The sequence below is a fragment of the Grammomys surdaster genome, unplaced genomic scaffold (genome assembly GCF_004785775.1).
Source record: "Grammomys surdaster isolate TR1022 unplaced genomic scaffold, NIH_TR_1.0 189, whole genome shotgun sequence".
Lineage (NCBI taxonomy): Eukaryota > Metazoa > Chordata > Mammalia > Rodentia > Muridae > Grammomys > Grammomys surdaster.
The window spans coordinates 897803-921778 of NW_021604634.1; the positions used below are offsets into that span (position 1 = coordinate 897803).

Sequence of the window (23976 nt, forward strand, 5' to 3'; positions counted from 1 at the left end):
AGAGAGAGAGAGAGAGAGAGAGAGAGAGAGAGAGAGAGAGAGAGAGAGAGAGAGAGAACACGAACCAAAAACTATGGGGAGTTTTTTTAGGGCAGAGTTATGTAAACAAAACATCAGAAAACAGTAAAAAATAAAAGAAACAACAAAAGAGAAGTCTCTAGAAGAATAACTGGGTATTTCCTTAATAACATTCCTATGTATCCTAAACTACTGATTATACAGAGAACACTTTTAGACATATACAGTGCTTTATGCTGTCAAATCTAGTAAGTAAATCCAATAATACACAAATTACACTTTCCCTTGAAATGTTTTATGATAAGCTTTTCATAAATGTTTCTACAATCAAAGCAGTGTTCTAGCATTAAATAAAATATATTTACATGTCAAGTATCTATCTTCTAATATTTTATTTATAATTAAATAATCCCCAAAATACAGATCTTTCCCATTATCTCCTACAAGTTAGACTACTGTATCTAATAGCAAGCATCCTTGATTACCATGACCAAAACAACATAATATTCTGTCATCTTACAATATGAGCAATTCCCCAAGCTACAGCACCCAAAGGTTTAATGTGCAGGGGCCATCAAGAATCAGGAATACTCCTAACAATCTAATTTATATTGAAATAGTCATTAAAAACTTCTTCCTGCAATTAACAAATTTTATACATCTGCTGTGAGAGCCACCATAAGTAGCTGCAATAACTGCAAATATGATAATACCTAGTATTCTGGAAACAAAGTAGCAAACATTTAAAACTGAAAATATATAAGCAATAAAGAATTAGGTCCAAGATGATTGCTAAATACATGATTGTTATAGAACACCTCCACACACACAACAAGAATGTAAAGATATCTCATGCTATATATCCCATAATCACAATTTATTCATATAAAGTACTTTATAAGTACACCTACAGATTTTATTGAGCTGTTTCAATATTCTTAAACCCAGATCCTTTTGCAGTTGACATATACATTTTCAAATATATTCTTAGCATTTTCCATTATAGAAGCACCATACAGATATAAAATGTAAAACAGCTATATATTCCACTTTAAAACAAAAGCTGTCAAAGAAGAAAAAAATCAGAAAATCTGTTTACTAATGTATGTAGCATTAGTGGAATCAGAAGGAACCAGTGCTCAGGTCTCAGGATCCTGTAGAAACAGAAAGAACCAGTGCTCAGGCCTCAGGCTTGTAGGACCAAAGAGGATTGTGCAACCAGGAATTCAGTCAAGTGGTTTCAGATCAATGTAGAGCCCGAGCTTTGCCTCCAGTGTGCCCACAGTTCCCTGGGAGTCTGGAACATTGGTTTCAGGGAGTCTCTGAGGTCACTATGGGTATGAGGTTCTCATCTCTGAGGTTCCAGTGGCTACTGAGGGAACTACTGTCTATACTAATATGACCACAGCAGTTACTTTGGGACTGTGGCTCTAACCATCATCCTCAGAGAGAAGACAGAGTTAATTTGGACCTGAAGTTCTATATCCTGTATCTAGCAAGCACACAGAATGCAAAGGGTGACCCAGGTTTTCATCCCATCTGGTCACCTTGGTGTTAGGTGTCCAGTCCCAGCCTTAGTCCTGCTGGCACATAGCCAAGAGAAGATCACTTCAGCAACCCATCCTATAATCAACACCAAGTGTCATCAGTCCCCTTAGATGAACTTCAAGCATATATTCCCCTAAGAAGACTCATAGAAAAGAGACTAACTAGGCTTGGGAGAAGACGTCAAAATAAACCCACTCCAACAGTCATAAAACAAGACAAAGTCAAACAAAAAATATGGTACATCCACCACCCAGACCTATCTTCAACCAACCAACTCTCATAGAAGGGAGTCCAAAATTAGAGAGCTGAAATGTCTGAGAAAGAATTTAGTCTTATTGTTCAAATGAACTAATGATCAGATCAAACAAATATACATGAATTAATAAGAACCCTAACCAAGACCTTGACAAGAAAATCTCCAAAGTAAATATAACAATAAATTAAAACTGAAATTCAAAATATGGAGAAAAATTAGCAAGACTAAAACACTGAAAAACAATCAAGCAGAAATAACTGAAATAAAGGAGATGGTCAGCCAAATAAAGTCCACAGCAGACATCAGCATTAACAGATTTCAGAGAGGGAGGACAAAGTCACAAAAGTCATACAGAGGCACACGTAAGGAAAAGTAAGGAACAGGAATTCTATTTCCAAGAAGTCTGATGCATTCAACAGGCCAAACCTGAGAAGTTATGGAGCTAAAGAAGGAGCAGAAGTAAAACTGAATGGAATAGACAGGGTACTTAGTACAGTGTAGCAGAAAACTCCCCAAATTTCCAGAAAGTAGGCTTCTAAACATAAGAGGTAATAGAAAGCCAAATAGACATAACAGCGAAGAGACTCTCTGTGACATAGTCAGGATGTCAGAAATAAAGCTTAAAAAAAAAAAAAAGTCCTAAAAACAGCCTGTGTAACACAACTTACATACAAAGGCAGAAATATCACAATTACCAGACTTTTTAGAGCAACCAGAAAAGTCAGAAGAGCTTAGAATGAAATATTCCATGGCCTGAAAGTAAACTACTGTGAACCAACACTGATCTCTTGCAAAACTGCATTTCAGCTTTGATAGAGATAAAGGAGTCTGAGGTAAGGCAATCCATGATATAACCAAGTCGGCACATAGGAAGTTGTTAGAATATTCTGAAGTGGGGAAAAGGAAGGATCATGGAACTCCAGATAAATAAACGAGGCTTAAAAGGAACCATGTCCAAAACAGCAATTCAATAAACCCCAAAACTAATTTAGGAAAAGGAAAAGAAATCCCAATAATCCAATAAAACAGAACATCACCAAAAAAATTATAGACCATACAAACCCCTTTTCTGTAAGAACCTTAAATGCAAATGGCCTCAATTCATCATTTAAAAGATTCAGTCTAATGGATAGATGACTCCGTGGGATGGCATGTGAGGCAAACAGTTGCACTTTACCTTACCAGAATCTAGTCAAAGGTAATCAGATCAGATTAACTTAATACCATGGATATGCCTGGAAATCTGAAGAATTTTTAACTTAATAACTTGATTAAACAGAAGAATCTTATTCCAAGTGAAATCATTAAAGCTGAGTAATGCACATAATTATAGTTATTAAATTCATTGTTTTAAAGTTCCTATTAACCCTTTTGACAAAGAAAGAAATGTCATTTACATTGATATACCAAATAAAATTCTACTATGCATCAGCACAAAATTACTCATTTTCCTCAGGTTTTAATCATTAAAATGTCTCATAAAATAATAAATTGCATTTTTCCCTTTCAGAAAGCATCCTCTGATGTGGATTAATGTTGTTAGTATACTCCACGATGATGGCATTTTCTTTAGTTTTCATACCAACATAATAGATATATCACTTAACAAATAAGCTAGCTGCTAAAGTTATATGTGTAATCTTTGTGCACATGATAATCAGGTAGCAACAAATGACAAACCTGGTACAGAGGAACTTCCATCCTCCACAGACAAACCACTCTAGTCCTCTCTTTCTCCGTGTTATCCTAGCTCGAGGTAATGTGTGGTAATCACTTTCATCATTTTCAAATCCTTCTTCAGACATCATCAGCGGCATTTCATCCAAATGGGCAGACTCATCCTCCAGCTGGTACCTAGTTAAAGGGAAGAATAAAAAGCTAAGAAGTCTTCTGTTACAGTGTACTTCACCTAGGATAACATCAGGCCAAATTTTACGATTCACCTGTAGTGGTTTGAATTGAGAATGGCCTCCAAAGTCTCATGTTTGAATGCTTGGTCCCTGGTTGAACTGTTTTGGAAAGGAATAGGAGGTGTGTCCTTGGAGGAGATGTGTCACTGGAAGTGGGCTCTGAGGTTTCAAAAGCCCATATCAGGCCCAATCTCAATCTCTCTCAATCTCTCTCAATCTCTCTCAATCTCTCTCAATCTCTCTCAATCTCTCTCAATCTCTCTCTCTCCCTCCCTCCCTCCCTCTTCCTCCTCCTCCTTCCTCTTCCTCTTTCCTCTCTCTCTCCCCCCTCTCCCTCCCTCCCTCCCTCCCTCCCTCCAACCTACAGATCAAATATAGTCTCTCAGCTACTACTATAGTCCCATGCTTGCCTGCCTGCCTGCCTGCCTGCCTGCCTGCCTGCCTAGCAAGCTCCCAGCCATAAGTGGTATTGGAGTCACCCTCTGAAACTGTAATCTAGCCCCCAATTAAATGCTTTCTTTTAAAAGTTGCCTTGGTCATGCTGTCTCTTCACAACAACAGAAATGTAACTAAGACATCATCTTTTGTCTTTTTCAAACTAAGCTGCCTTCAACTGAGGCAAACTATTGTTTAAAAACAGAAACCTACTACATAATGATACTACTTCCCTTTGGGGTGGATGATTAACTCTCCATGATAAACAGCTAAGGAAAAGGTTGTGCAAGGAAGCCTGTGCTAGCTGAAGCAACTGACCTCAGAGAGATGCAGTTGAGTGACTAAATGACCAAGGCTGTCTAAAATCCACTCACTGTATTCAGCTTGGTAAGAAAATAACCTGGAGTATTACTCTTAGCCAAAAATCTACATCTCTAAGATATATTACAGAACTGTATAGTCACCAAAGTTCTACAAGGTGACTTCAGAAAGTACAGTTATCTATATAATGAGCACTGTCCTGGGTTTGTAGTCAGAGATGACAATCATGGGAGTCCCATTTATTAAGCATCTCTGCCATACCTGTGCTAAACTTATACTCAATGAAAAAACCTCAACTGGCATACTTTTTCAAACTCAACAGTCTGTGTGTTTATGTGTATGTATGCATGTGTTTGTATGTACACATGTATGCAGCGGGTGCATGTGTATGTGTATGCCTGAGTACATGCATGTGTCCATATGTGTGTATGTTACTAGGGCTGAACCTAGGGCCTCACACATGCTAGAAAGTGCTCTACCACTGAACTATGACCCAAACAGTACTCTTACATTAAAGAAACAGCAGCTTACCATCAACACTGTCCTCAATCACAATCTGATACTAAAAAGACCTTTTGATAACAAGCAGTTTTTCAGAAACTATAATGATGATTAAACAACTGCTATTTCATTTAATTTTACAATGGGCTTCTATGGAAGGCATCATCTCAGATTGAAAAAAAATGAACACCACCTCTTGAGTTTCTACAGCCAAATGGAAATCATTCAAGCTGAACCCCAATTCCTTCATCCAAGATTCAAACAAAAGGCAAACAGAACCAGTTAGAACCCACAAGTACAACGAGAGAGAGAGAGAGAGAGAGAAAACAAACTTAAATTTACTCTCCACATAAAGAGAGAAGTATTCCAAACTAACATGGCTGGCGGGATGTAGAGGAACATGTACTCAAACTCCTGGAAGCTTCTCCAGAAGAAAATGGAAGCTCTGGGACAGAGGAACTATAATTTTTAAAAAGCTAAAGGAAAAGAACTGTACTGACCCAAAATATAGCTCTCACTCCAAAGACAATAAGAGATGGTTTGTTCTGAGTCCAGTTGGTGACCACAGTCATAGAGGCCAGTACACTAAGATCTTATTCTTAGGAAACAAAGAAAGTTATTATCTATGTCATTTACCAAACACTGGTGGAGACCACAGGTCTGTAGGTTACAGCAAAGCAGGAGAAAGAACCTGCTGTAGGATCAGATGCCATCTGATGCTTACTTAGCTTTGATGTCAGTAGAAAATAGTGGTCTGCAAAGTATATATTTTAAAGGTTTACCTTGATACAAAGCAAATGAGTAGAGAGTGAATACAATTCAATTTGGAGACAGGAAAGTACTCTCTGAGCTGGACATTAATGATACAGGAAATAGCTCCAAGAATTACAAATGAGACAATATGACATTTTAAAAGGTTCTGTTCACAAAGGGAAAACTGTCAACAGAGTTAGCAGATAGTCTACAGTATGAGAATTAACTTTGCCAGCAAAAGTTGAGCCACATATATTACAGACAAGATTATCTAGAATATATATATAAATATAAAGCTAAGTAAGCATCAGATGGCATCTGATCCTACAACAGATTCTTTTCCTGCTTTGCTGTAACCTGCAGACCTGTGGTCTCCACCAGTGCTTGGTAAATGACATAATGACTTTCTTTGTTTCAGAGAGAGAGGGGGGGGGAAGAGAAAGAGAGACTGACTTGCATATATATGCAAAATTACTGCAAGAGAGAGGCCAATCGACAAAAGAGCTAATGAATGAACAGACAGTCCTCAAAAACAGAAGTGCAAATGGCCTATGAGTGTATTTTAAAGTATTCAACATTGTTAGCCATTCAAAATTATTTCAAGATGCCCAGTCAGAATGGCACCAAGAAAAGATACAATAAATGTTGAAAGAATATAGGAAAATGGAAGTTGTATTCATGGCTAGAAGAGTGGAAACTAGTTCAGCCATTACAGAACCCATAATGAACATATACCACAATGTACAGCTAAAAAGAAAAGGAACTTTGGAGGAAAGTACAGCGAATAGAAATGTATATCACCTGAGCCAACTCAGAAAAATCACATGTTCTCTCTCCCATGTAAACTCTTATTTACAAGGACAAGCATGGAGGCTTCAATACTAGAAAGTAGATCACTAGAGGAGAAGAAGGGTGTTCAAGAAGGAGGCAACAGGAGACATCAAAGTGGGAAGAGGATTATGTGGCGGGGGCTGGGGGGTGGGCGGGGCGGGGCGGGGCGGGGGAGGTAAGTAGAAGGGTACAGAGGGAGACAGGGGAGTAAGAAGAACCTTCCAAATTGTTTGAAAATGCTCATTTTAAAAAATTAAAAACTGTTAGAGGCTGTTGGGTCAGACACACAATGGGAAATAAATGGCTATAAAGGAACTGCAGCAGGTACAGACAACATGGCTCTGGGCCTCCTGTGTTGATACCCTCCATAATCGGCTGCAGTACTGTAACTCTCCATAATCCTTAAGTTCCAGTCATTTAGTTTTGTAGAATCTTTATACAGATGTAATTTCTTTTTTTTTTCTGGAAACTTTAGTTTATACCAGACAGAATATTATATCCAACAACCCAAAATATTCTCAGATGAAGGAAAACCAAGAGAAAATTTTTTGTCAGCAGCTCTGCCCTAAAGAATCCTTAGCCAGGTTTCAAGATTAAAAACAGTATCTGGAAGAAATTCAGAATTTTAAGAGCCAACAACAACAACAACAGAAGTCCTTTACACATATGCAGGACCATGCAAAGTAAAATGTCAGCTCTGTGTGGGGTGAGTTCCACTTCAATACTGTGAAGACAATGACGACTACAGGAATGGAAGACATGGCAGGCCCTCTGGTTCTACATGAGGTGGGAAGATGATCAAGCTCAAGGTACACTGCTAAACTAGCTTTGAATATTGTGACCTTCCCAGTGGGGTTTCTCAACAGAGCACAACCTACATCCTGGCCACATATTCCTTATCGTGGAGTGTTGTCCTGTGCACACAGAAAGTTCAAAAGGACCTCAGTTCGAGGTACTAAATACCAACAGCATCAGCCCTTTTCGGGACAAGAAAAGTCTTCCAACTGTGTCTTTGCACACTGTCAGACAGCCTCTGGAGTACAAAAATCACTACCTCAAGGAGATGCCTTAAATAAAGGGACATGTAGGGTTGAAAAATTAAAAATAAAAGAATGGAAATGACATGGTGTGAAGACTCCTCAAAAGAAAGCTACATGGCTATATTAACTAGGACAGCTAAGACATTTTTAAAGATTTATTTTCATTTAAGTGTATATGGATGTGAGCATACGTCACTTAGTGTGGAAGGCCATAAAAGGCCTCAGACCACTGGGAGCTGGAGTTATACAAGGTTGTTAGCTGCCTAACATGTGTGCTGTTAACTGAATTCAGGTGAGTATTCTTCAATCAGCAGGACTATTGTAATTTAAAAGGCAAAAATCTAATAATCTTAAACAAGTGTGCACCTAGCACTAAATCTTCAAAGCACATGCATCAAAACTGATGGAAATCAAGTGGGAAACTGACAAGGCCACTCTACACCACAACTCTTCTCTGTTCATAGAAAAGTAAATCAAAGAAGTGATAAAGACACACCTAATACCACTGTGACCTAAACACTATTTACCCAAAACCACTACCCAACAACAAAATAACATTCTCCTCAGTTCACTCACAGACCACATCCTGGGCCATAGCACCAACTTGTTAACTTTAAAGTAAGTAAAATTATATCACATATATTCTCTTGTCAGAAGGTATTTTTTTAAACAGTAACAGAAAGATATCATTAAAATCTCCACATACTTTTTGGAGGCACAAACCAATCACCAATGAGACAAAGAGGAGACTGTAACTCCTCACAGAAAAAACAAAAGAGCAACTTAATTCAAGAATCATATAGAGCTGTGGTTGCAATCTGTAGGTCATGATCCCTGAGTATCCAATGACTCTTTCACAGGGGTCACCTAAGATCATCAGAAAACACAGATATTTATATTATAATTCATAACAGTAGCAAAATTACGGTTATGAAGTAGCAATGAAAGTAATTTTATGGTTGGGGTCACGACAATATGAGGAACTGAATTACAGAGTCACAGGATTAGGAAGGTGGAAAAACCTAAAGAATGTCACATACTGAAAAACAGAATGCAAAAGACCTCCTGATTCTTCAGTTGAGCCATAGAGACTAGGTGACCTGATGACAACGGCTAAACTAAGTGCTGACTTCTACCAGGCACCAGGCAGGCACTGCAGATGTCTGTGCTCTGTACATTGAAGAAGGGGTGGGGGTGGGGGTCATCTTTATAAACAGTTCTTACAAAAAATACATAAAAGCACACTTCAGATGACAAATGAGCAAAGGCAATTCACAAAGAATACAGGCAAACTCACAAAACTATGTTTAACCACATAAATACTTTAGCACTAGACACTTCAGTTCCTGCATGTGCTACCCTTGTCCTAGGCAGTGAGCACAACACATTAAACCAGCACACATGCCCTGCTCATGTTAAGCTCACACATACACAGGACAAAAACGAGTAAACAACTCACTAAGAGAGATCTAGAAAGAAAACAAATCCAGGAACCCTTCTTGTGATGGTCATCTTTGTTGTCTGCCTGTATTCATGAGAAGAATGCTTCAAGGGAGGTTTGGGGAAAACCCATTCTTAGTGTGTGTGGATTCATCCCACAGACAGATCCTACATGAAATATCCAGAAGATAAGCTGGGTACCAACATTATCTCTCTCTGCTTCCTCACTGTGGACACAATGTGGCACATTCCTCTCTCTCCCAGTGAAGACAGACCATACTATCAGGACCAAAACAAACTCTTCTTTAACTTGTTTTTATCAAGTATCATCAGAGCAGTAATGATGTACTTCCCTATATACTAGAAAGCATATACTATATACTAACGAAGGTTCTAGAAGGAGCATAGGGCAGAGGCCCTCAAGATGAGGACGGATGGAGCAGCGAAGTAAGTGCTAGGGATGAAGAAGTGAGCATGGACAAGACAGTACCAGGGAAGCATCAGAAAGAAGTTTTAATCTCATTTCAAATTATTACTAGTCATTAGAAACAAGTTTGAGAATAATTTGTTTCTAAAAAGAATTAAAAATGTGCTTTGCCTTGCCAAGTGGATAAAGTAATTCTTCTGTTATTGTTTTGAGATAGGGGCTCACTGTATAGCTCAGGCTGGCCTAAATAAAGCTTGAGACCTTACCGGCCCAGCCTCCTTAGCGGTGGAATTACAGACATGCACCATTACAGCCTCCTTAGCGGTGGAATTACAGACATGCACCATTACCTACCATTTTGAAAAGTAATTCTTAACATTTTACATGCCCAGTAGTCTTGTGTTGGGCAAAACTCGCATGTGAGTCTCACAGGCGGGGGCGCGGGTAGTGAGCCAGCGTGGGCAGGGCGGGTCGTGGCGGCCAGAAGCTCGCGCCCGGGGGTCACAGGGCAGCTGCACAGTAGGCGCAAGCCAGGGCGCAGCAGGGGCGTCCCGGACACCGAGGCTCAGCACTCTCTATTGATGGTTTGGTCTAGCCTGCGGCACACTGCCGTGGAAGCAGAGAGCTGCAGGCCCGCCGTGAAGGCGATACACAGATCGCTGCTGCATGGGGGAGGCATGCTCCGGGATGGCTACAGCAAGAGTGCAGAGAGAGCAGGTCCCCACAGGTTGGTGAAACAGAGAGGGGCCCCTACACCAGTTTTGACTTACACAATGAGTTCAGGATTTCAAGAGACACGTGGAGATTTAAGACGTGGAGATTTACTGACATGGCGATGAGTTTAGATGGTGACACGCTCTCCCAAAAAATGTCAGAAGGGGTTTGCTTATATTGGAAGCGGGCAGGGCTTTTAGGTAATACGTAAATATTGAGGCAGAGACCTGTTAGTCTCGTGCCTTACGTGACCTGGCAAGGGGGCTGTATGTTAGGTCTCTGGGTTCTGGGGGCATGGCCGAACACCCAGGATTCCACAGCCCCACAACCCACCCTCTTTTCCTTGGACAGATATTCTTTATTGCTGGCAGGAACTGTGAACAATTTGTGAGGATTTATTACAAGCCTTTATGTTACTATACAGTAATATACATCTACAAAAGAGCAGGATGTTACCCATAGAATTAAACATGTACACAATTTTACTGAAAAAGACAACAGTAACTACACTGAGCTCTTTAAAAGAGGAACCAAAGAAATGGAAAAGGTTATAATACCCATGACCAAAGAACTGGTTAAATGTATCAGGGAGGGCTGAAGTGATGGCTCAGTGGTTAAGAGCACTTGCTGCTCTTGAAGAGAACCCAGGCTCAGTTCCCAGCACTAACATTGGGCTCACAACTGTCTGTAACTTCAGTTCCAGGGAATCGGACACCCTCTCCTGGCTTCCATAGGCATCACAACACATAGTGTACACATATATACATACATGCAGGTAAAGCACTCATACACATAAAATAACTCACACACATATAATGGGCTAGTATAGGAAAACAGGGGAAACTAATCATAGGAAAGGAAAGGGGCTGGGCTCCTAAACCTTGCTGACTGGGAATCAAGAAGGGCTCACAAGATAACAAACCTTGTTTTCAGTAAAAACGTCTTAGTTTGTGAGCCATGCATTTATCTTATGAGCCTATAAACTATCAGTGCATCTCAGAAACCACCTTATGATCTCATTCTTTTATTTGTTGGGGTTTTGTATGGGGGAGGGTGGTAGTTTTAAGACAGGGTTTCATGTACCCCAAACTGGCTTCCGACTCACTATGTAAATGTGCATGATCTTAAACTCCTGATCTTGTCTCCATATCTTAAGTACTAGGATTACCGGTGTGCACCACCTGTGAGCACCACCTGTGAGCACTACCGATGTTACCACCATGGTTTTAGCTGTGCTGAGGATAGAAACCACAGCTTCAATTTCACAGAGCTAGGTAAGAACACTACCAACTAAAACACATCCCAAAAGTTTACTAAAACTTGCTTTTTACTAAATCTTTTAATTTCTCACAATAATTTCAAAAACCAAAAAAAAACAAAATCATGTAGCAAGCTTTTACTGAGAAACTTAAATGAGACTGTTTTGAGAAGCCCATGCCCATTTAAGGGCATGTCATACTACCCTTTTAATTTCTTATTATACACATATAGATATGCCCATATATATGTAGAGGTCAGAGGGCAACTTTTAGGAACTAGTTCTGTCCTTTCATCTCCTCAGGCTTGCATAGCAAGTACCTTGACCTGAGGAGCCCAATAATGTTTTATAATTTCATTTATTTACTTATTTATGCGTGCATGTATGCATGCATGTGTCTATGTGTGACAGTGTCTCACAATGTAGGCCAGGCTGACCTGGAATTCAGAAATCAGTTGGTCTCCAATTCCTTTGTCCTGGGATTAAAGATATGTGTCTGTGACTAAGTCAGCTCTTTTAGGCCTGTCTTTCCTTTCAAATGCCTAGCTTAAATCTGCATTTCTACTTCATACTGACTTGACCTGAAATTCTCTTCTGCAGCATAAATTGAGTATTCTGACTTCTACAGAGTGGTCTCTTCAAGGAGCTCCTGAGGCTACAGGCAACAGTGTATAGTTCCATCTCCCTGGCTCTCACTGCCACCAAGAATGATGACATAAGCACAAATACACTTTGGGAGAAAGTGAGGGAGAAATGGCACTTATTTTCACCCTCTTTAAACAGTCCCTCAACCAATCAAACTGTCAACTCACTTTACCAGCTCCATATAATCTTCTACAAATTACGTTTTAGGTGATTTCTGGGGGAGGGGGGAGGGTGGGGGTGGGAAATCCATGAAAGAGCCTGAAGAAAGTATTTTCCCTGAAAAGGTCCTTTTTCTTTCTTGCATAAGATTATGTCTTTCAACAAAGTTTCTACATAAACTAGAAAAATAAATATTTATCCAAACTGCAATCAAACTTCAGAACACCAGTTAATATATATAAAATAAGATTTGAGTTTTGGAGGGTTTTTTCCATTAAGGTTCTCTCAAGGATCCTGTTGAAAAGGTCAGACTTTAACACTAGAAAAGCAGCATGAGAAGTTAGTTCAGGAGGCTGAGAAGATGAGCAACACCAAGATTAGGAACCTAGACTTCAGAACCGCAGCCTTTGAACTGGCAAGCAATTTAGTCCTCCCAAAGCAATTTTCCTATTGTATTGAAATTTTTACTTCAGTATTTAAAAACAATACGATGATGAATAATGGATTTTTTTTCCCTCAGAGGCAAGATAAGCATAGAATCCTAAGTCTCTTTGTTGCCTGGTGTCATGCACATTTAATTGGTTTGTCACTCAAGAGAAATCAGCGTTTCCAGCAATTAAGTATAATTCTGGGAACATTTTTTAAATGAGTAAAAACAATGTGAACAAAGAAAACAGAAGTAATGACATGGACCCAAGTGTACTGCTCATTCAAGGAGGAGGACATGCCACCTCAGTTGCTGCCACAGGCTTTCAATAGACTGCTCAAGTACTGGAGGGCATCAAGTTTCCATGACTGTAAGTGAACGAAGGTTAAGGAGTGGGCTTACACTTACGCGGTACCTTAAGCATCTGACAGCTCTATTGTTTCTATCTGAATGAAAATATTGAGAATTTAAAGTACATTAATCTAAAATGTACCTCATGCTCAAAACTTTAGAATAAATAACATAATCTCCTTTGCCTGCATACTAACAAAGAAGAAAAACAACTCAGCCAGTAAGTGCTGTGTAGGGAACAGTGCATATGCCTTCCATCAAATAGAACTGTGCAGGTCAACAGTGTCAGCCAGGAATCATTATGAAGAGGCCTCCCGACGAGAACACTGGCCTCCTCTGCCTCTAACAGCAGAAAGTAAAAGGGGCGCTAGGGCTGGAATGCTCGCTCCATCCCCTTCACCATGAAAATGGTTATAGATGGTAGTGGCACAATTAGTACAAAGAACTCACCAAATGCATGAAAAGACAAAGAGAAAATTTATAGAAACACAATGATACCAAGCAACAGGGGAGTTTCCAGAGGTCATCAAGCCACTGGGGGTTTGAAGTTTTTATTGCTGTTGAAGAGAAGTTGCTTGGTCTCATGGGCCATTTAAGTGAGATGTACATGTGGGTGAAGTGGCAGGCATCTCATTTAAGTTGTTTCTGAGTCTGGTCTTTTCGGTAAGTACGGTGGTCATAGGGGGCCCACATCTCTTCATAAGATCCCACAGGTCACGAGAGATCAGGTGTGACTATTAACGTGTGTATATTTGGCCTTTGTCTCTATATTTTCCAAATGTGTGACAGCAACTTAATGTGTATGCCTCAGTGTCAGGCGATGAGACTGTAACCAGAGGTATTTCTGTCACGAGGGCACCCTCAAAAAGGGTGAATGCTACCAGAAAGGGGTCTGGCTCTCTCATGGTCTTCTGCCACACAGAAAGAAGAGCAAGAAGACAATGCTTGGATTGATCTGCCTTAACATCGAACCACATCGCCTCTAGAACTGTAAGAAAGAACTAACTTCTGCCCTTCATACATTACCTAGACTCAAACTGTCTGTTTTTGTAGCACAAAATAGACTAAAACTAAAACTAAAGCAGTAATGACCAGTACCACCACCATCAAAGTAATTAAGGAGATGGCATCAGAAGCCATGCCACAGTCTCGGTTGGAAAAGCAAGAAACAATGAGGAAGACTAGCCAGTCCCTGAAGCTGAGAAGTGATTACAGTCTTGAACTAGTAGTTCTTTCTCTTTCCTCTCTCTTCTCTCTCTTCCCCCTGACCTCCCTCTCTCTTGTCTTTTAACTTTTTTATTATATTATTTTTTATATGTATGGGTCTTTTCTCTGCCATGTATGCCTCTACACCACATGTATGCTTGGTGCTCAAAAAAGCCACCTGAGGGCACTGGATTCCTTGGGACTGTAGTAACAGATAATTGTAAACTGTCATAGGATGCTGGAAATAGAACCCAGATCCTCTGGAAGAGAAGCCAGTGTTCCTAAGCACTAAGGCATCTCACTAGCCCCAATAAATTAGTGATTTCTAAAAAGTTCTATAAGGACTCTAAAAAAATTCTAGAATAAGAAATTATACCAATACTATACATGGAAAGAAAGTTTTGAGCTAGAATAATATAATATCCAATATTAAATAAACACAATAAAAAAAACTTTAAGGGCCAAGGCCTGTTAGCTCAGGACATAAATTCTAGTAGCCTATAATTGTTATGGACCCATTATTAATCCTATCTTCATACTAATACTTTGAGATGTGTGAAAACTAAATGAAACAAGCCTATTCTGACAAGTGTAAAGAATTTATTTTCAAGGTGAACTATGGATGGATCATCCCTTTCCAATGAAATCCTTTATTAACTTTTATAAAAACTTCTGAAACCCCAAAGAAAATTCTCGGCCTGAACAAGGAGACTATCATCATCTTAGCACTCATGGGAGACTGAGCACTCCTAACACAGCAATCCCAGGCTCAGTCCCCAACCCTGCAAACAAGACAGACCCTTCAATTGTAACTATCACAGAAAAAAAATGTAATTACTAAAATATTAGATCATAATTATAAAACTTTTAAGATTCAAATGAAATTATGTATAATCTTTAAAATAAGAAAACAAGCATTATAAAAATCTGTGTTACATCTACCAAGAAACACTAATTTTTGCAGATAATCAGACAACACCCATCTGTTCTCAGCATGAGTCTCTTTTTAAACAATTAAGTTTAGCTGTTATAATCTGGCAAGTGCCTCTACGCAAGACCAGTAACTCCACCACTCTGAGTTTAGAAAATGCAAAGAAAAAGCATTAACAAACATGGACAAACAACACTCTGATCACTCTGATATCTCTCTCTCTCTCTCTCTCTCACACACACACACACACACACACACACACACACACACAGTGGAGGGGGGTGAGCAGGAGGAGGGAAAGAATAGTGTGATTTTTTCAGGTCAGGTCCCTGAGGCCTTCAGGCTTCAGTAACCAGACACTCCTCTCCCAAACAAAGACTAGTAGGCATCTCAAGTGGGAACAAACAGGACACCTTTCCTCTCTCAAGTGTCAAAGCTATGCAGGGAACTTGGTCCTTCAAGACAGTGTCTTATACATTCCCCACCTACTACTACACAGTATCATAGGAAGTCTGGTAAAAATGAAGAATTAAATAAATCTCATCTTATCACATAATACTCAAAATGTTCAGGATGCAATGAAAAAAGAAAAAAAGGAAAAGCTCAACTTGAATCAGAAAAAGAGAATCCAGAGATGTTAGCATCAAAATTATAGATGATAAAATATTCTGACATGAGTTTTAGAAAGCTATCATTAAAAGAAAAATGCTATGAGTTTTAAAAAGCTATCACTTAAAAAAAAATGCTATGCAGATGGCTCAGTTGGTAAACTGCCTGCCATCCAAGCATGAGGATTTGAGTCTGAATCCCGCATCCAATAAATAACAGCCAGGAGGACTGTCTATAACCCAAGATAGGGACACAGAGACATGAAGAACATTTGAGCTCATTATCCAGCCAACCCAGCCAACTAGTGTGTTCAGATTCAATGAGAGACCCTGCCTCAAAAAATAAGGGAGAGACTAAGCACAGCACTCAGGAAGCAGAGGCAGAGCCAGGTGCATCTCTGAGTTTAAGGCAACTAGGTCTACATAGAAAGATCTAGAACAGCCAGAGCTACATAATAGAGACCCTGTCTCACAAAGAAGAAAGAGAGGGGGGTGGCAATCATTAACACACGAGTAAAGAATGGAAAATCTAATCCCATGAAGACAGCTAATATGAAGAAAAACCAATTGAAAATTCAAAACAAAAAAAGCAGACTCAAGAACAGAACAGAAGGAAGATTTGGTTAGCATGAAGACAGAACAGGAACTTCCCAATTTGAATAGGAAATGACACACAAGAAAATGACACACTCAGAACCTAGGGGGGAAAAACACACAAGAAAAGACTTCTGAAGTTTTACTAGGAAACAAAAAAAAAAAAAAAAAAAAAAAAGGATAAGCCAAAAGAGACTCATGTAAAATTGCTACCATCAAACTCCTGAGTTTTTCTTTAAAGGCTTCAGTGACGAGTCAAACAATTCAGCTGACAACAGGTTTCTCATCAAAAATCAGGAAAGCTCAAGGAAGCGGAACATTTTTCAAATGCTGGATAGATTGTCATCTCTATCACAATACAGTTCTTTTTTCTTTTCCTCCAGGAATGTCTCCTGTTGGGTGTCTGAAACCATACATTACCAAACAATATACACAGTAATGACTTTTCCTATACATACACTCCTGTAATGCAGTTAGTAACAATATAAGTCTAAAAAGATTGCCAGATTCATGTCTTTTGTACTTGGGAGTATTATCAGGTAAAATGGGAATCATTTCAACACTGAACTTCCAAAAAACTCAATGCCACAACAGTACAGAAAAATTTCAAGTGGTTGATCATTGGGTAATATAGAGAGAGCAGAGAGGAGATGGTTCACATCTCAGACAGGAAGGAGTACAACCACTAGACTTCATAAATATTCAGAGCAGCATATTTCAAGTATCTAAATTGTTTCTGTAAATTTCCATTTAATATTTTCAAACCATGGCTGTCTATAACCCATAAACCTGAAAACATAGAAAGTAAAACTGTGAGGGAGACAGTTACTATACTTCTAAAATTAACTTTCAGAAATAATGGGGAAAAGAAAACATCCTCAGATGCAGAAAATGTGGTACATTTATACAATGGAGTACTACTCAGCTATTAAGAACAATCAGATCACAAAATTCCTAGGCAAATGGATGGAGTTGGAAAATATCATCTTGAGTGAGATGACCCAATCTCAAAAGAACATACTTGGTATGTACTCACTGATAAGTGGATATTAGACCAAAAGCTCACAATGTCTAAGAATCTACATATAGACCACATAAAACTCACATAGAAGAAGGAAGACCAAAGTATAAATGTGTTGGTCCTTTCTAGAAGGAGTATCAAAAGTTTCAACCAGAACTCCCAAAGTCTAAACCAGAGAGCACAAAGGGAGGGACTCACGCACCTGTATAGGGAATTGAGGGTGACCTTGTTAGACTTCAGTGAAAGTGGAGGGCCAAGGTCCCCGAAAGTTTGGATCCCCTACTGTGTGGGAATTCGAGAGCAGGGAGATGGGACTGGGAGGATGTTTGGAGCACACCATCACAAAAATTAGGAGGAGTGGGTATGGGATAAGGGATCTTGGGGGAGAATGAGAAAGGAGATAACATTGAAAGGTAAATACGTATAATATCCAATAAAAAACCCACACAGATAAAGGATTTTTTTTAAAAAAGGGAGTTTACTTATCTTAAATTAATTTCAAAAGTTTCTAGGAGTTGCAAATTGGCTAAGATCCTATTTTAAGCTCTCCACAAAAGAACTTAAATCTCTGTTCAATATTCTCAAGAGAGAGGTAAACCCTAACTTCCTCAACAGTTAATTGACAGAAGAGAGGTAATCTCACAAAAAGTAGAAAAAGCTATTTCCAATCGATATATCATATAGTCTGATTAATTGTCAGTGATGCTATAAAAGTCCTTTGACAAAAGATTTTAATATAGATTTATATATCCTTAAATAAGGTCTTCATGACTCTCTGAGTGTAGAAGGAGCAACTGTTGGCGCTTCTGCCCTGATTTTACAAGAACTCTGAAAAATTGGCTTTAAAAACAAAAGAGGGGGAACGGTACCCCCTCAGAAGGAGCCCCCCTGAAATACTCTCCATCATGCCTTGTTCACTTTTCTCTCTCTAAAGCTGAAAGCTCATGGCAAATCTCTTGCTGACCATGTTGGTGACCTCGGGCACCACCAAGACCAACAAAACTTTGCCACAGATATGGGGAAGGGAATGCCCCAGACCCAGTTCCCTTATGGAGCCGAGGACTGATATGCCTGTCCAATACCACAGAAGGCACAGCTAACCGGCTACCACAAATATTAATGAAAAAAATAGATACTCTCACAAAGCCAGGCCCAACCATAAATACGATGAATAACAATTTACATCCAGGGAAGAGAAATCTCCCTGAGAATCCCCTTCTTTTTTCTTTCCAGGTAAAAATGAATCACCCGTGATGCCTGCTATTAGAAGTTCTAATCCAGATGGGCCAGAAGCCAGGATCCTCGCCCTTACCCTCACCCCCTACCTTTTCCCACCTGCACAAGGTTCCCTGAAGCTTGGCAACTGCAAGATCCGGCTTGGCAACTGCAGATAGACTCAAAGCAGTGTACCATATCTTCTGAAGAATAGCAGGGAGACCATAACTCAAGCAGTATACCATATCTTCTGAAGAACAGCAGGTAGATCATAATTCAAGGCAGTGTACCGTATAGACCATGACATGTTTCAAGGCACAGGCCAAGAAGATTTTGTACTTTTCCACCACCTGGCCCCTCTTACCCCCTCCCCTTGTAAAACATGCTATAAAAAAGCATTTCATGTTCAATAAATAAATAAATAAATAAATAAATAAATAAATAAATTTAAAAAAAAAAAGAAAACATCCTCAGATGAAGGAAAACTAAAAGAATGGCTACAGAATGTTTAAATGGAGCAGAAGTAAGAAATTCTAGAATATCAGAAAATAAGCAGGCAAGAGAAAAGGCAAAAAATATAATCCAAGACTTTCTCTTCATGAGGTTTCTAAATAGAGAGAAAAAGTAGAAGTTATAACACTCACTGTCAGATATGGGTTTTCAATAATACATAGATGAAATATTTATCTACTTTTAAAACATAAACCTTACATATAACATTACAAGTCTATTACCAAGGAAATGAATAAAAGAACAAAAGAGGCAAATCTTATCCTTAAAATATCAACAGTATACTGGGATGCATTATGTGTATATACACTGTAATAATGTCCAGAGCTACTCTAAGTAATAGCTACACAAAGAAATGCACTGAAAACCACTACACATGAGTCAAAAAAGGACTGTGAGTGCTAAAGGGCTATGTACTGAGTTCCTGGCCAGCCTGAGCTACAAAGTGAAACTATCTCAGAAAAAAAAAAAGTTTGTTCAATAACCCGAAAGAACTCAAGAAAAAAGGTTTAAGGATAAAATCAGAAGAAACAGAAAATAAAATGCCACAAATAGGTTCTGATTATGGAAAATCAGCTTGGTCTTAATGGTCTTAATAGATCAATTTAAAAAAAAAAAAAACTAAGCCAGGTATAGTGGTATATACCTGTAATCCCAACACTCAGGATGTGAACACAGGAGGATAAGGTGTTCTAGGCCATCATGACCTTCATTGTCAGACCCTGATGATTAGAGGGTAGGGAGAGGGTCGGGGAGAGGGAGAAGAGGAAAAGGGAAAGACAGGATGGGGGTGGGGATGACTGACGCAGATAAATTGAAAAGTAACACTAAGCCAGGTGGTGGTAGTACAAATCTTTAATCCCAGCACTCAGGAGGCAGAGACAGGTGGATGTCTGTAAATTCAAGGCTGGTCTACAGAGCAAGCCCCAAGACAGCCAAGGCTGCACAGTGAAACCTTGTTTCAAAAAAACAAAAACAAATGAACAAAGGAAGGAAGTTAACAGTATATAAACCTTAATCCAGAAAAAAGGAGTGACACTGTAATAATCTAATATCTAATAATAATTCTAATATCTAACATAGATTTCTGAACAAAGATAATAATCAGAAACGAAGACAATGAAATAATAAAAGCAGGGACCCAACGCTTAGACATTAGACATTAGACAACGCTTAGGATCCTGAATATGTAGCCATCAAGCAGTAGAGCTTCAAAATACATAAAGCAACAAGACCCAAATTATGACAAGATGAGATTTTTACACGGCAGCATATTCTCCAATAAGCTCCTAAGATTAATCACTTACACAACTACTATGCAATTACTCTTCTGGTACCATCAAGAACAGGAAAAATGGAAGCTTGGAGTATCCACCTCCAGGCAAACACTCGGAAAAGGGGCACCTTACAGAGGTTCTGTAATCCTCAGCAAATGTTCCCATGAGGAAAAAAAAAAAAAAAAAAAGAAACACCAGTTTAAAGACGAACAAATGAGGGTATAGAGAAAGAGACAGGCCCAATCCAAACTACTAGTAAGTACAAGGACCAAGATCCAATTCAGTTCTCTAACATATTCGAACATTTGCCCAGTAAGTCTCTCGAAACAGCCAGAGCCAGACTTCCACCAGTTCTCTTACTGCCCATCCTGATGCCCCTTGAAAGCCATCCGGTTTTCACAAAAAGAAAGAAGGCTGCATGTGGTGACGCACCCCTTTAATCCTAGCACTGGAGGAAGCAAAGCAGGTGGATCTCTGTGACTTTGAGGTCAGCTTGGTCCGCCAGGCCAGCCAAAGGATACACAGTGAGACCTTGTCTCTAAATAAAGAATTTTCAATACAAAGTATTTAAAAGCTTTGATTCAGAAGAAACTAAATATTCAGTGAGCTCTGTAATTTTTTTTCCTTCTATATATTAAGGGTGTTTCTTCGGTGGGTCTACAACAAAATTAAAATGTAGCAACTACAAGATAAACTAACTCTCCATTTTAAAGTTTATTTCATAAAGTCCATTATTATTCTTTGGGTGAGAAACTGTATATGAGACTTCCACTTAAAGCAAAATCTGGGCATTTCATTGCATTGCTAAACTATGGCCCTACTAAACAATTTAACCTCTCTGAATCCTCACTTTACTCTTCCAAAACATCTCCTGTCAACAGAAAGTATTGTGTACACTCGTGGCTAAGTATAAAGTGGGCCTAATAAGCGCTCCACGTCTCGAAAAATCAGTGATACTCTGCAAGGCATGTTTGTCACACTCATTATGAGTTGCAGCTGTCACCCCGGCCTGCTCGCCCACACAGTAAGTTTTGGGGCTCCCGAAGCGACGAGAGAGGCGGGCGGAGTCTCCGAACCCCTGGGCGCGGCTCGGCCCGTGGCCCCGGGCTCTGGAATCCGCGGCCCGCCCGCGCCCGGCTCTATGGCTCCGTGAGGACTATGGGCCGGCAGGGAAAACCCTCGGTGCCGGGAAGGGTCGGGCCCGCCGTTACCTGCCGCGCCGGTCGGCACCTGGCCCAGGCCCGGCGGCGCTGTAGTAGGCCGCACGTCTGTGGCTGGCTGCGGCAACCGCCCCGCTGCGCACGGGGTACAGAGGAATCTGGTCCGCCATGCTCCGGCCTGCCCTCCCAATAGCCTCAACTCGGCGTAACCTCCCAGCCGAGCCCACTCAGTTTCCAGCCAGGGCCGAAGCACCCAGGGCGGCGCCCCGCCCCCGCGCGGCGCCCTCTGATGGCGTCACAGAACAGTGGAGGGAGCGTTCCGGAGGCGTGGCTAGAATGGGCCCCGCCTCCACTGGCGTTGCCTGATGACGATTTGAAAAGCAAGGTGCTACGGTGCCCTTAAGCCCCGCCCCCGCCTGTTACTAAACTTTGATATTGTGGCGCCACTGGCTCCTTTTCTTTCTTTCTTTGTTTCTCGCTGTCTCTCCCTCCCCCTCTCCGTCTCCCTCTCTGTCTCCCTCTCCCTCTCCGTCTCCCTCTCCGTCTCCCTCTCCCTACCTCCCTGAGCCCCCCAACCCCATAGTTTAGCAATGCAATTAAAATGTTCAGACCTTGCTTTAAGTGGAAGTCCCATACTCATATAGTTTCTTACCCAAAGAAAAAAATACTATGCTTTATAAAAGAAACTTTAAAATAGAGAGTTAGTTATGTTGTATTTACCAAATTTTAATTTTGTTCAAGAGGTATTGAAGAAACATACAAATCTCAATATCTAGTTTTTCTTGCCCCCCCCACACACACACCTCCTCCTCCTCCCTCTCCCCATCCTCCTCACAACTCACAAAAAGACCTTGCAACTGGACCCTCCTCACCTGAGCACTCTCGCCCAGCTGTTTTACGTTGTCCAGGGGACACAACTCCATTTCATGGAAGCCTGGCTGCAGGAGTGAAGGTGCATGCAGCCTACAATTTCAAATTCAGGCAGGATTCACACAGGAGGAAAGCACTTCCTTGGTACATTTCAGATATGAACCCATCCAGGTACCTAAGGTCTAGCCTTTGTTTTCAAAGGTACATCATAAAAGCCATTTCCCTTGCTGACCTAAACCAGACCTTCAAGAGTTGTGGGACTGACTGCAGTCCCCCACCTGCCTCTGCACCAGGGTTAATTCCTCTCCTGTGATCACTCTTCTTCCCATGCTCCCCCTTTATGTTGCTGAAGATCTTTGTCGGCTTAGAGTCACTGCATTGTATAGAATAGCCACTTTCAGGTTCTGACTAGCCTTGAGCAACTGCATTTGACAAATCAAGTTTCTTGACATTAGTGATTCTGCATCTTGTTTATACAGGTAAGCACCCACCATCTTCTAGGAGGAAGATCACATCACCAGGAGACACAAACTGGTCATTTATTTTATGTCAATAAATAATGCGACCTTTAAAAATACCCAATCAGGAGCACCGGGCACATGCACTTATCAGTCACTCCTAAGGCTCCACCTGGGACTCTAAAAGGAACACCCCAAGACCAAAATATGACAGACATAGCTTAAAGACCCTCATCTAGGAAACTGCCATAGCAAAGGACCTCTGCTTCTGCCTCTGCCTCTGCCTCTGCCTCTCTGCCTCTCTGCCTCTGTCCCCAACTTCAGAGGCTTCAAGACAGTTCTTCTGATTATTACACCCAAAGCATTCCACGGTGACACTAGAAATGCCCTGCTGCCCAGACCTCCATCAGAGAACTCTGCTGCTGTTTTGAACACCTCTTTGCTGCTTGTGCCTTATGGAGTCCCTACAGAGGCTCAGCCTCTCACTTAAGACAGTTTTTCAGAACTCTGCATCCTTTAACCCTTCCTTTGCCATGGAAAGCGCATCAATGAGCGTGAAGTGTAATGCTGTGCTCTGAGAGTTAATGTTAGTGAATTAAGATGACGTGGCATTTCATTTTGATTGTCTAATTGATATTTAAAACTATCTAAAGGATAGTCCTCTGGACATCACTGTGAGGACATTCACAGAAAAGTTTAACTGAGCTGGGACAACCCACTCCAGTGGAACCTGAGATGTGTTCTCAGATATTAGTGTAGTGTCCAACACTTCTTACAAGACACTGATAGGACTCTCTAGTGTCCAGATTCTTAAAACTATGAACCCTGACTCCACGTGGCTTCACATAATGTAAAAGTCATAGAATTTTTGACACCAGTAATAGCTTTCTGACTGTTTGACAACGAAAAATTAATTCAAAATCAAACAGTAATCTGAGAAGTTTTGGGCAGTCCTTGACTGTGTTGTATCATGTGACTTCACTGCAGCCTTGTGTCTGAACACACATCATGTGACCTTTGCACATGTCATGCCAAGCAGTACCCATGAGCACCATCTAAAGCACCTCAGGTCAGAACTGCAGTGTTTTTATT

The 23976-nt window shown here is 40.3% G+C and overlaps 1 protein-coding gene across 3 annotated transcripts in view; it reads right to left on the reverse strand.

Moving 5' to 3' along the window:
- Atp9b (ATPase phospholipid transporting 9B (putative)) overlaps positions 1-21805 on the reverse strand; it is a 216265-nt gene extending 194460 nt beyond the window's left edge. For all 3 annotated transcript variants that reach the window (XM_028768921.1, XM_028768920.1, XM_028768919.1), the window contains exons 1-2: positions 21608-21805; positions 3503-3676 (exon numbers count right to left, since the gene is read on the reverse strand). In XM_028768921.1, the coding sequence (XP_028624754.1) occupies positions 3503-3676; positions 21608-21726 (293 nt within the window). In that variant the 5' untranslated portion in view covers positions 21727-21805. The remainder of the gene's footprint in view (positions 1-3502; positions 3677-21607) is intronic.
- Positions 21806-23976: the final 2171 nt, after the last annotated feature.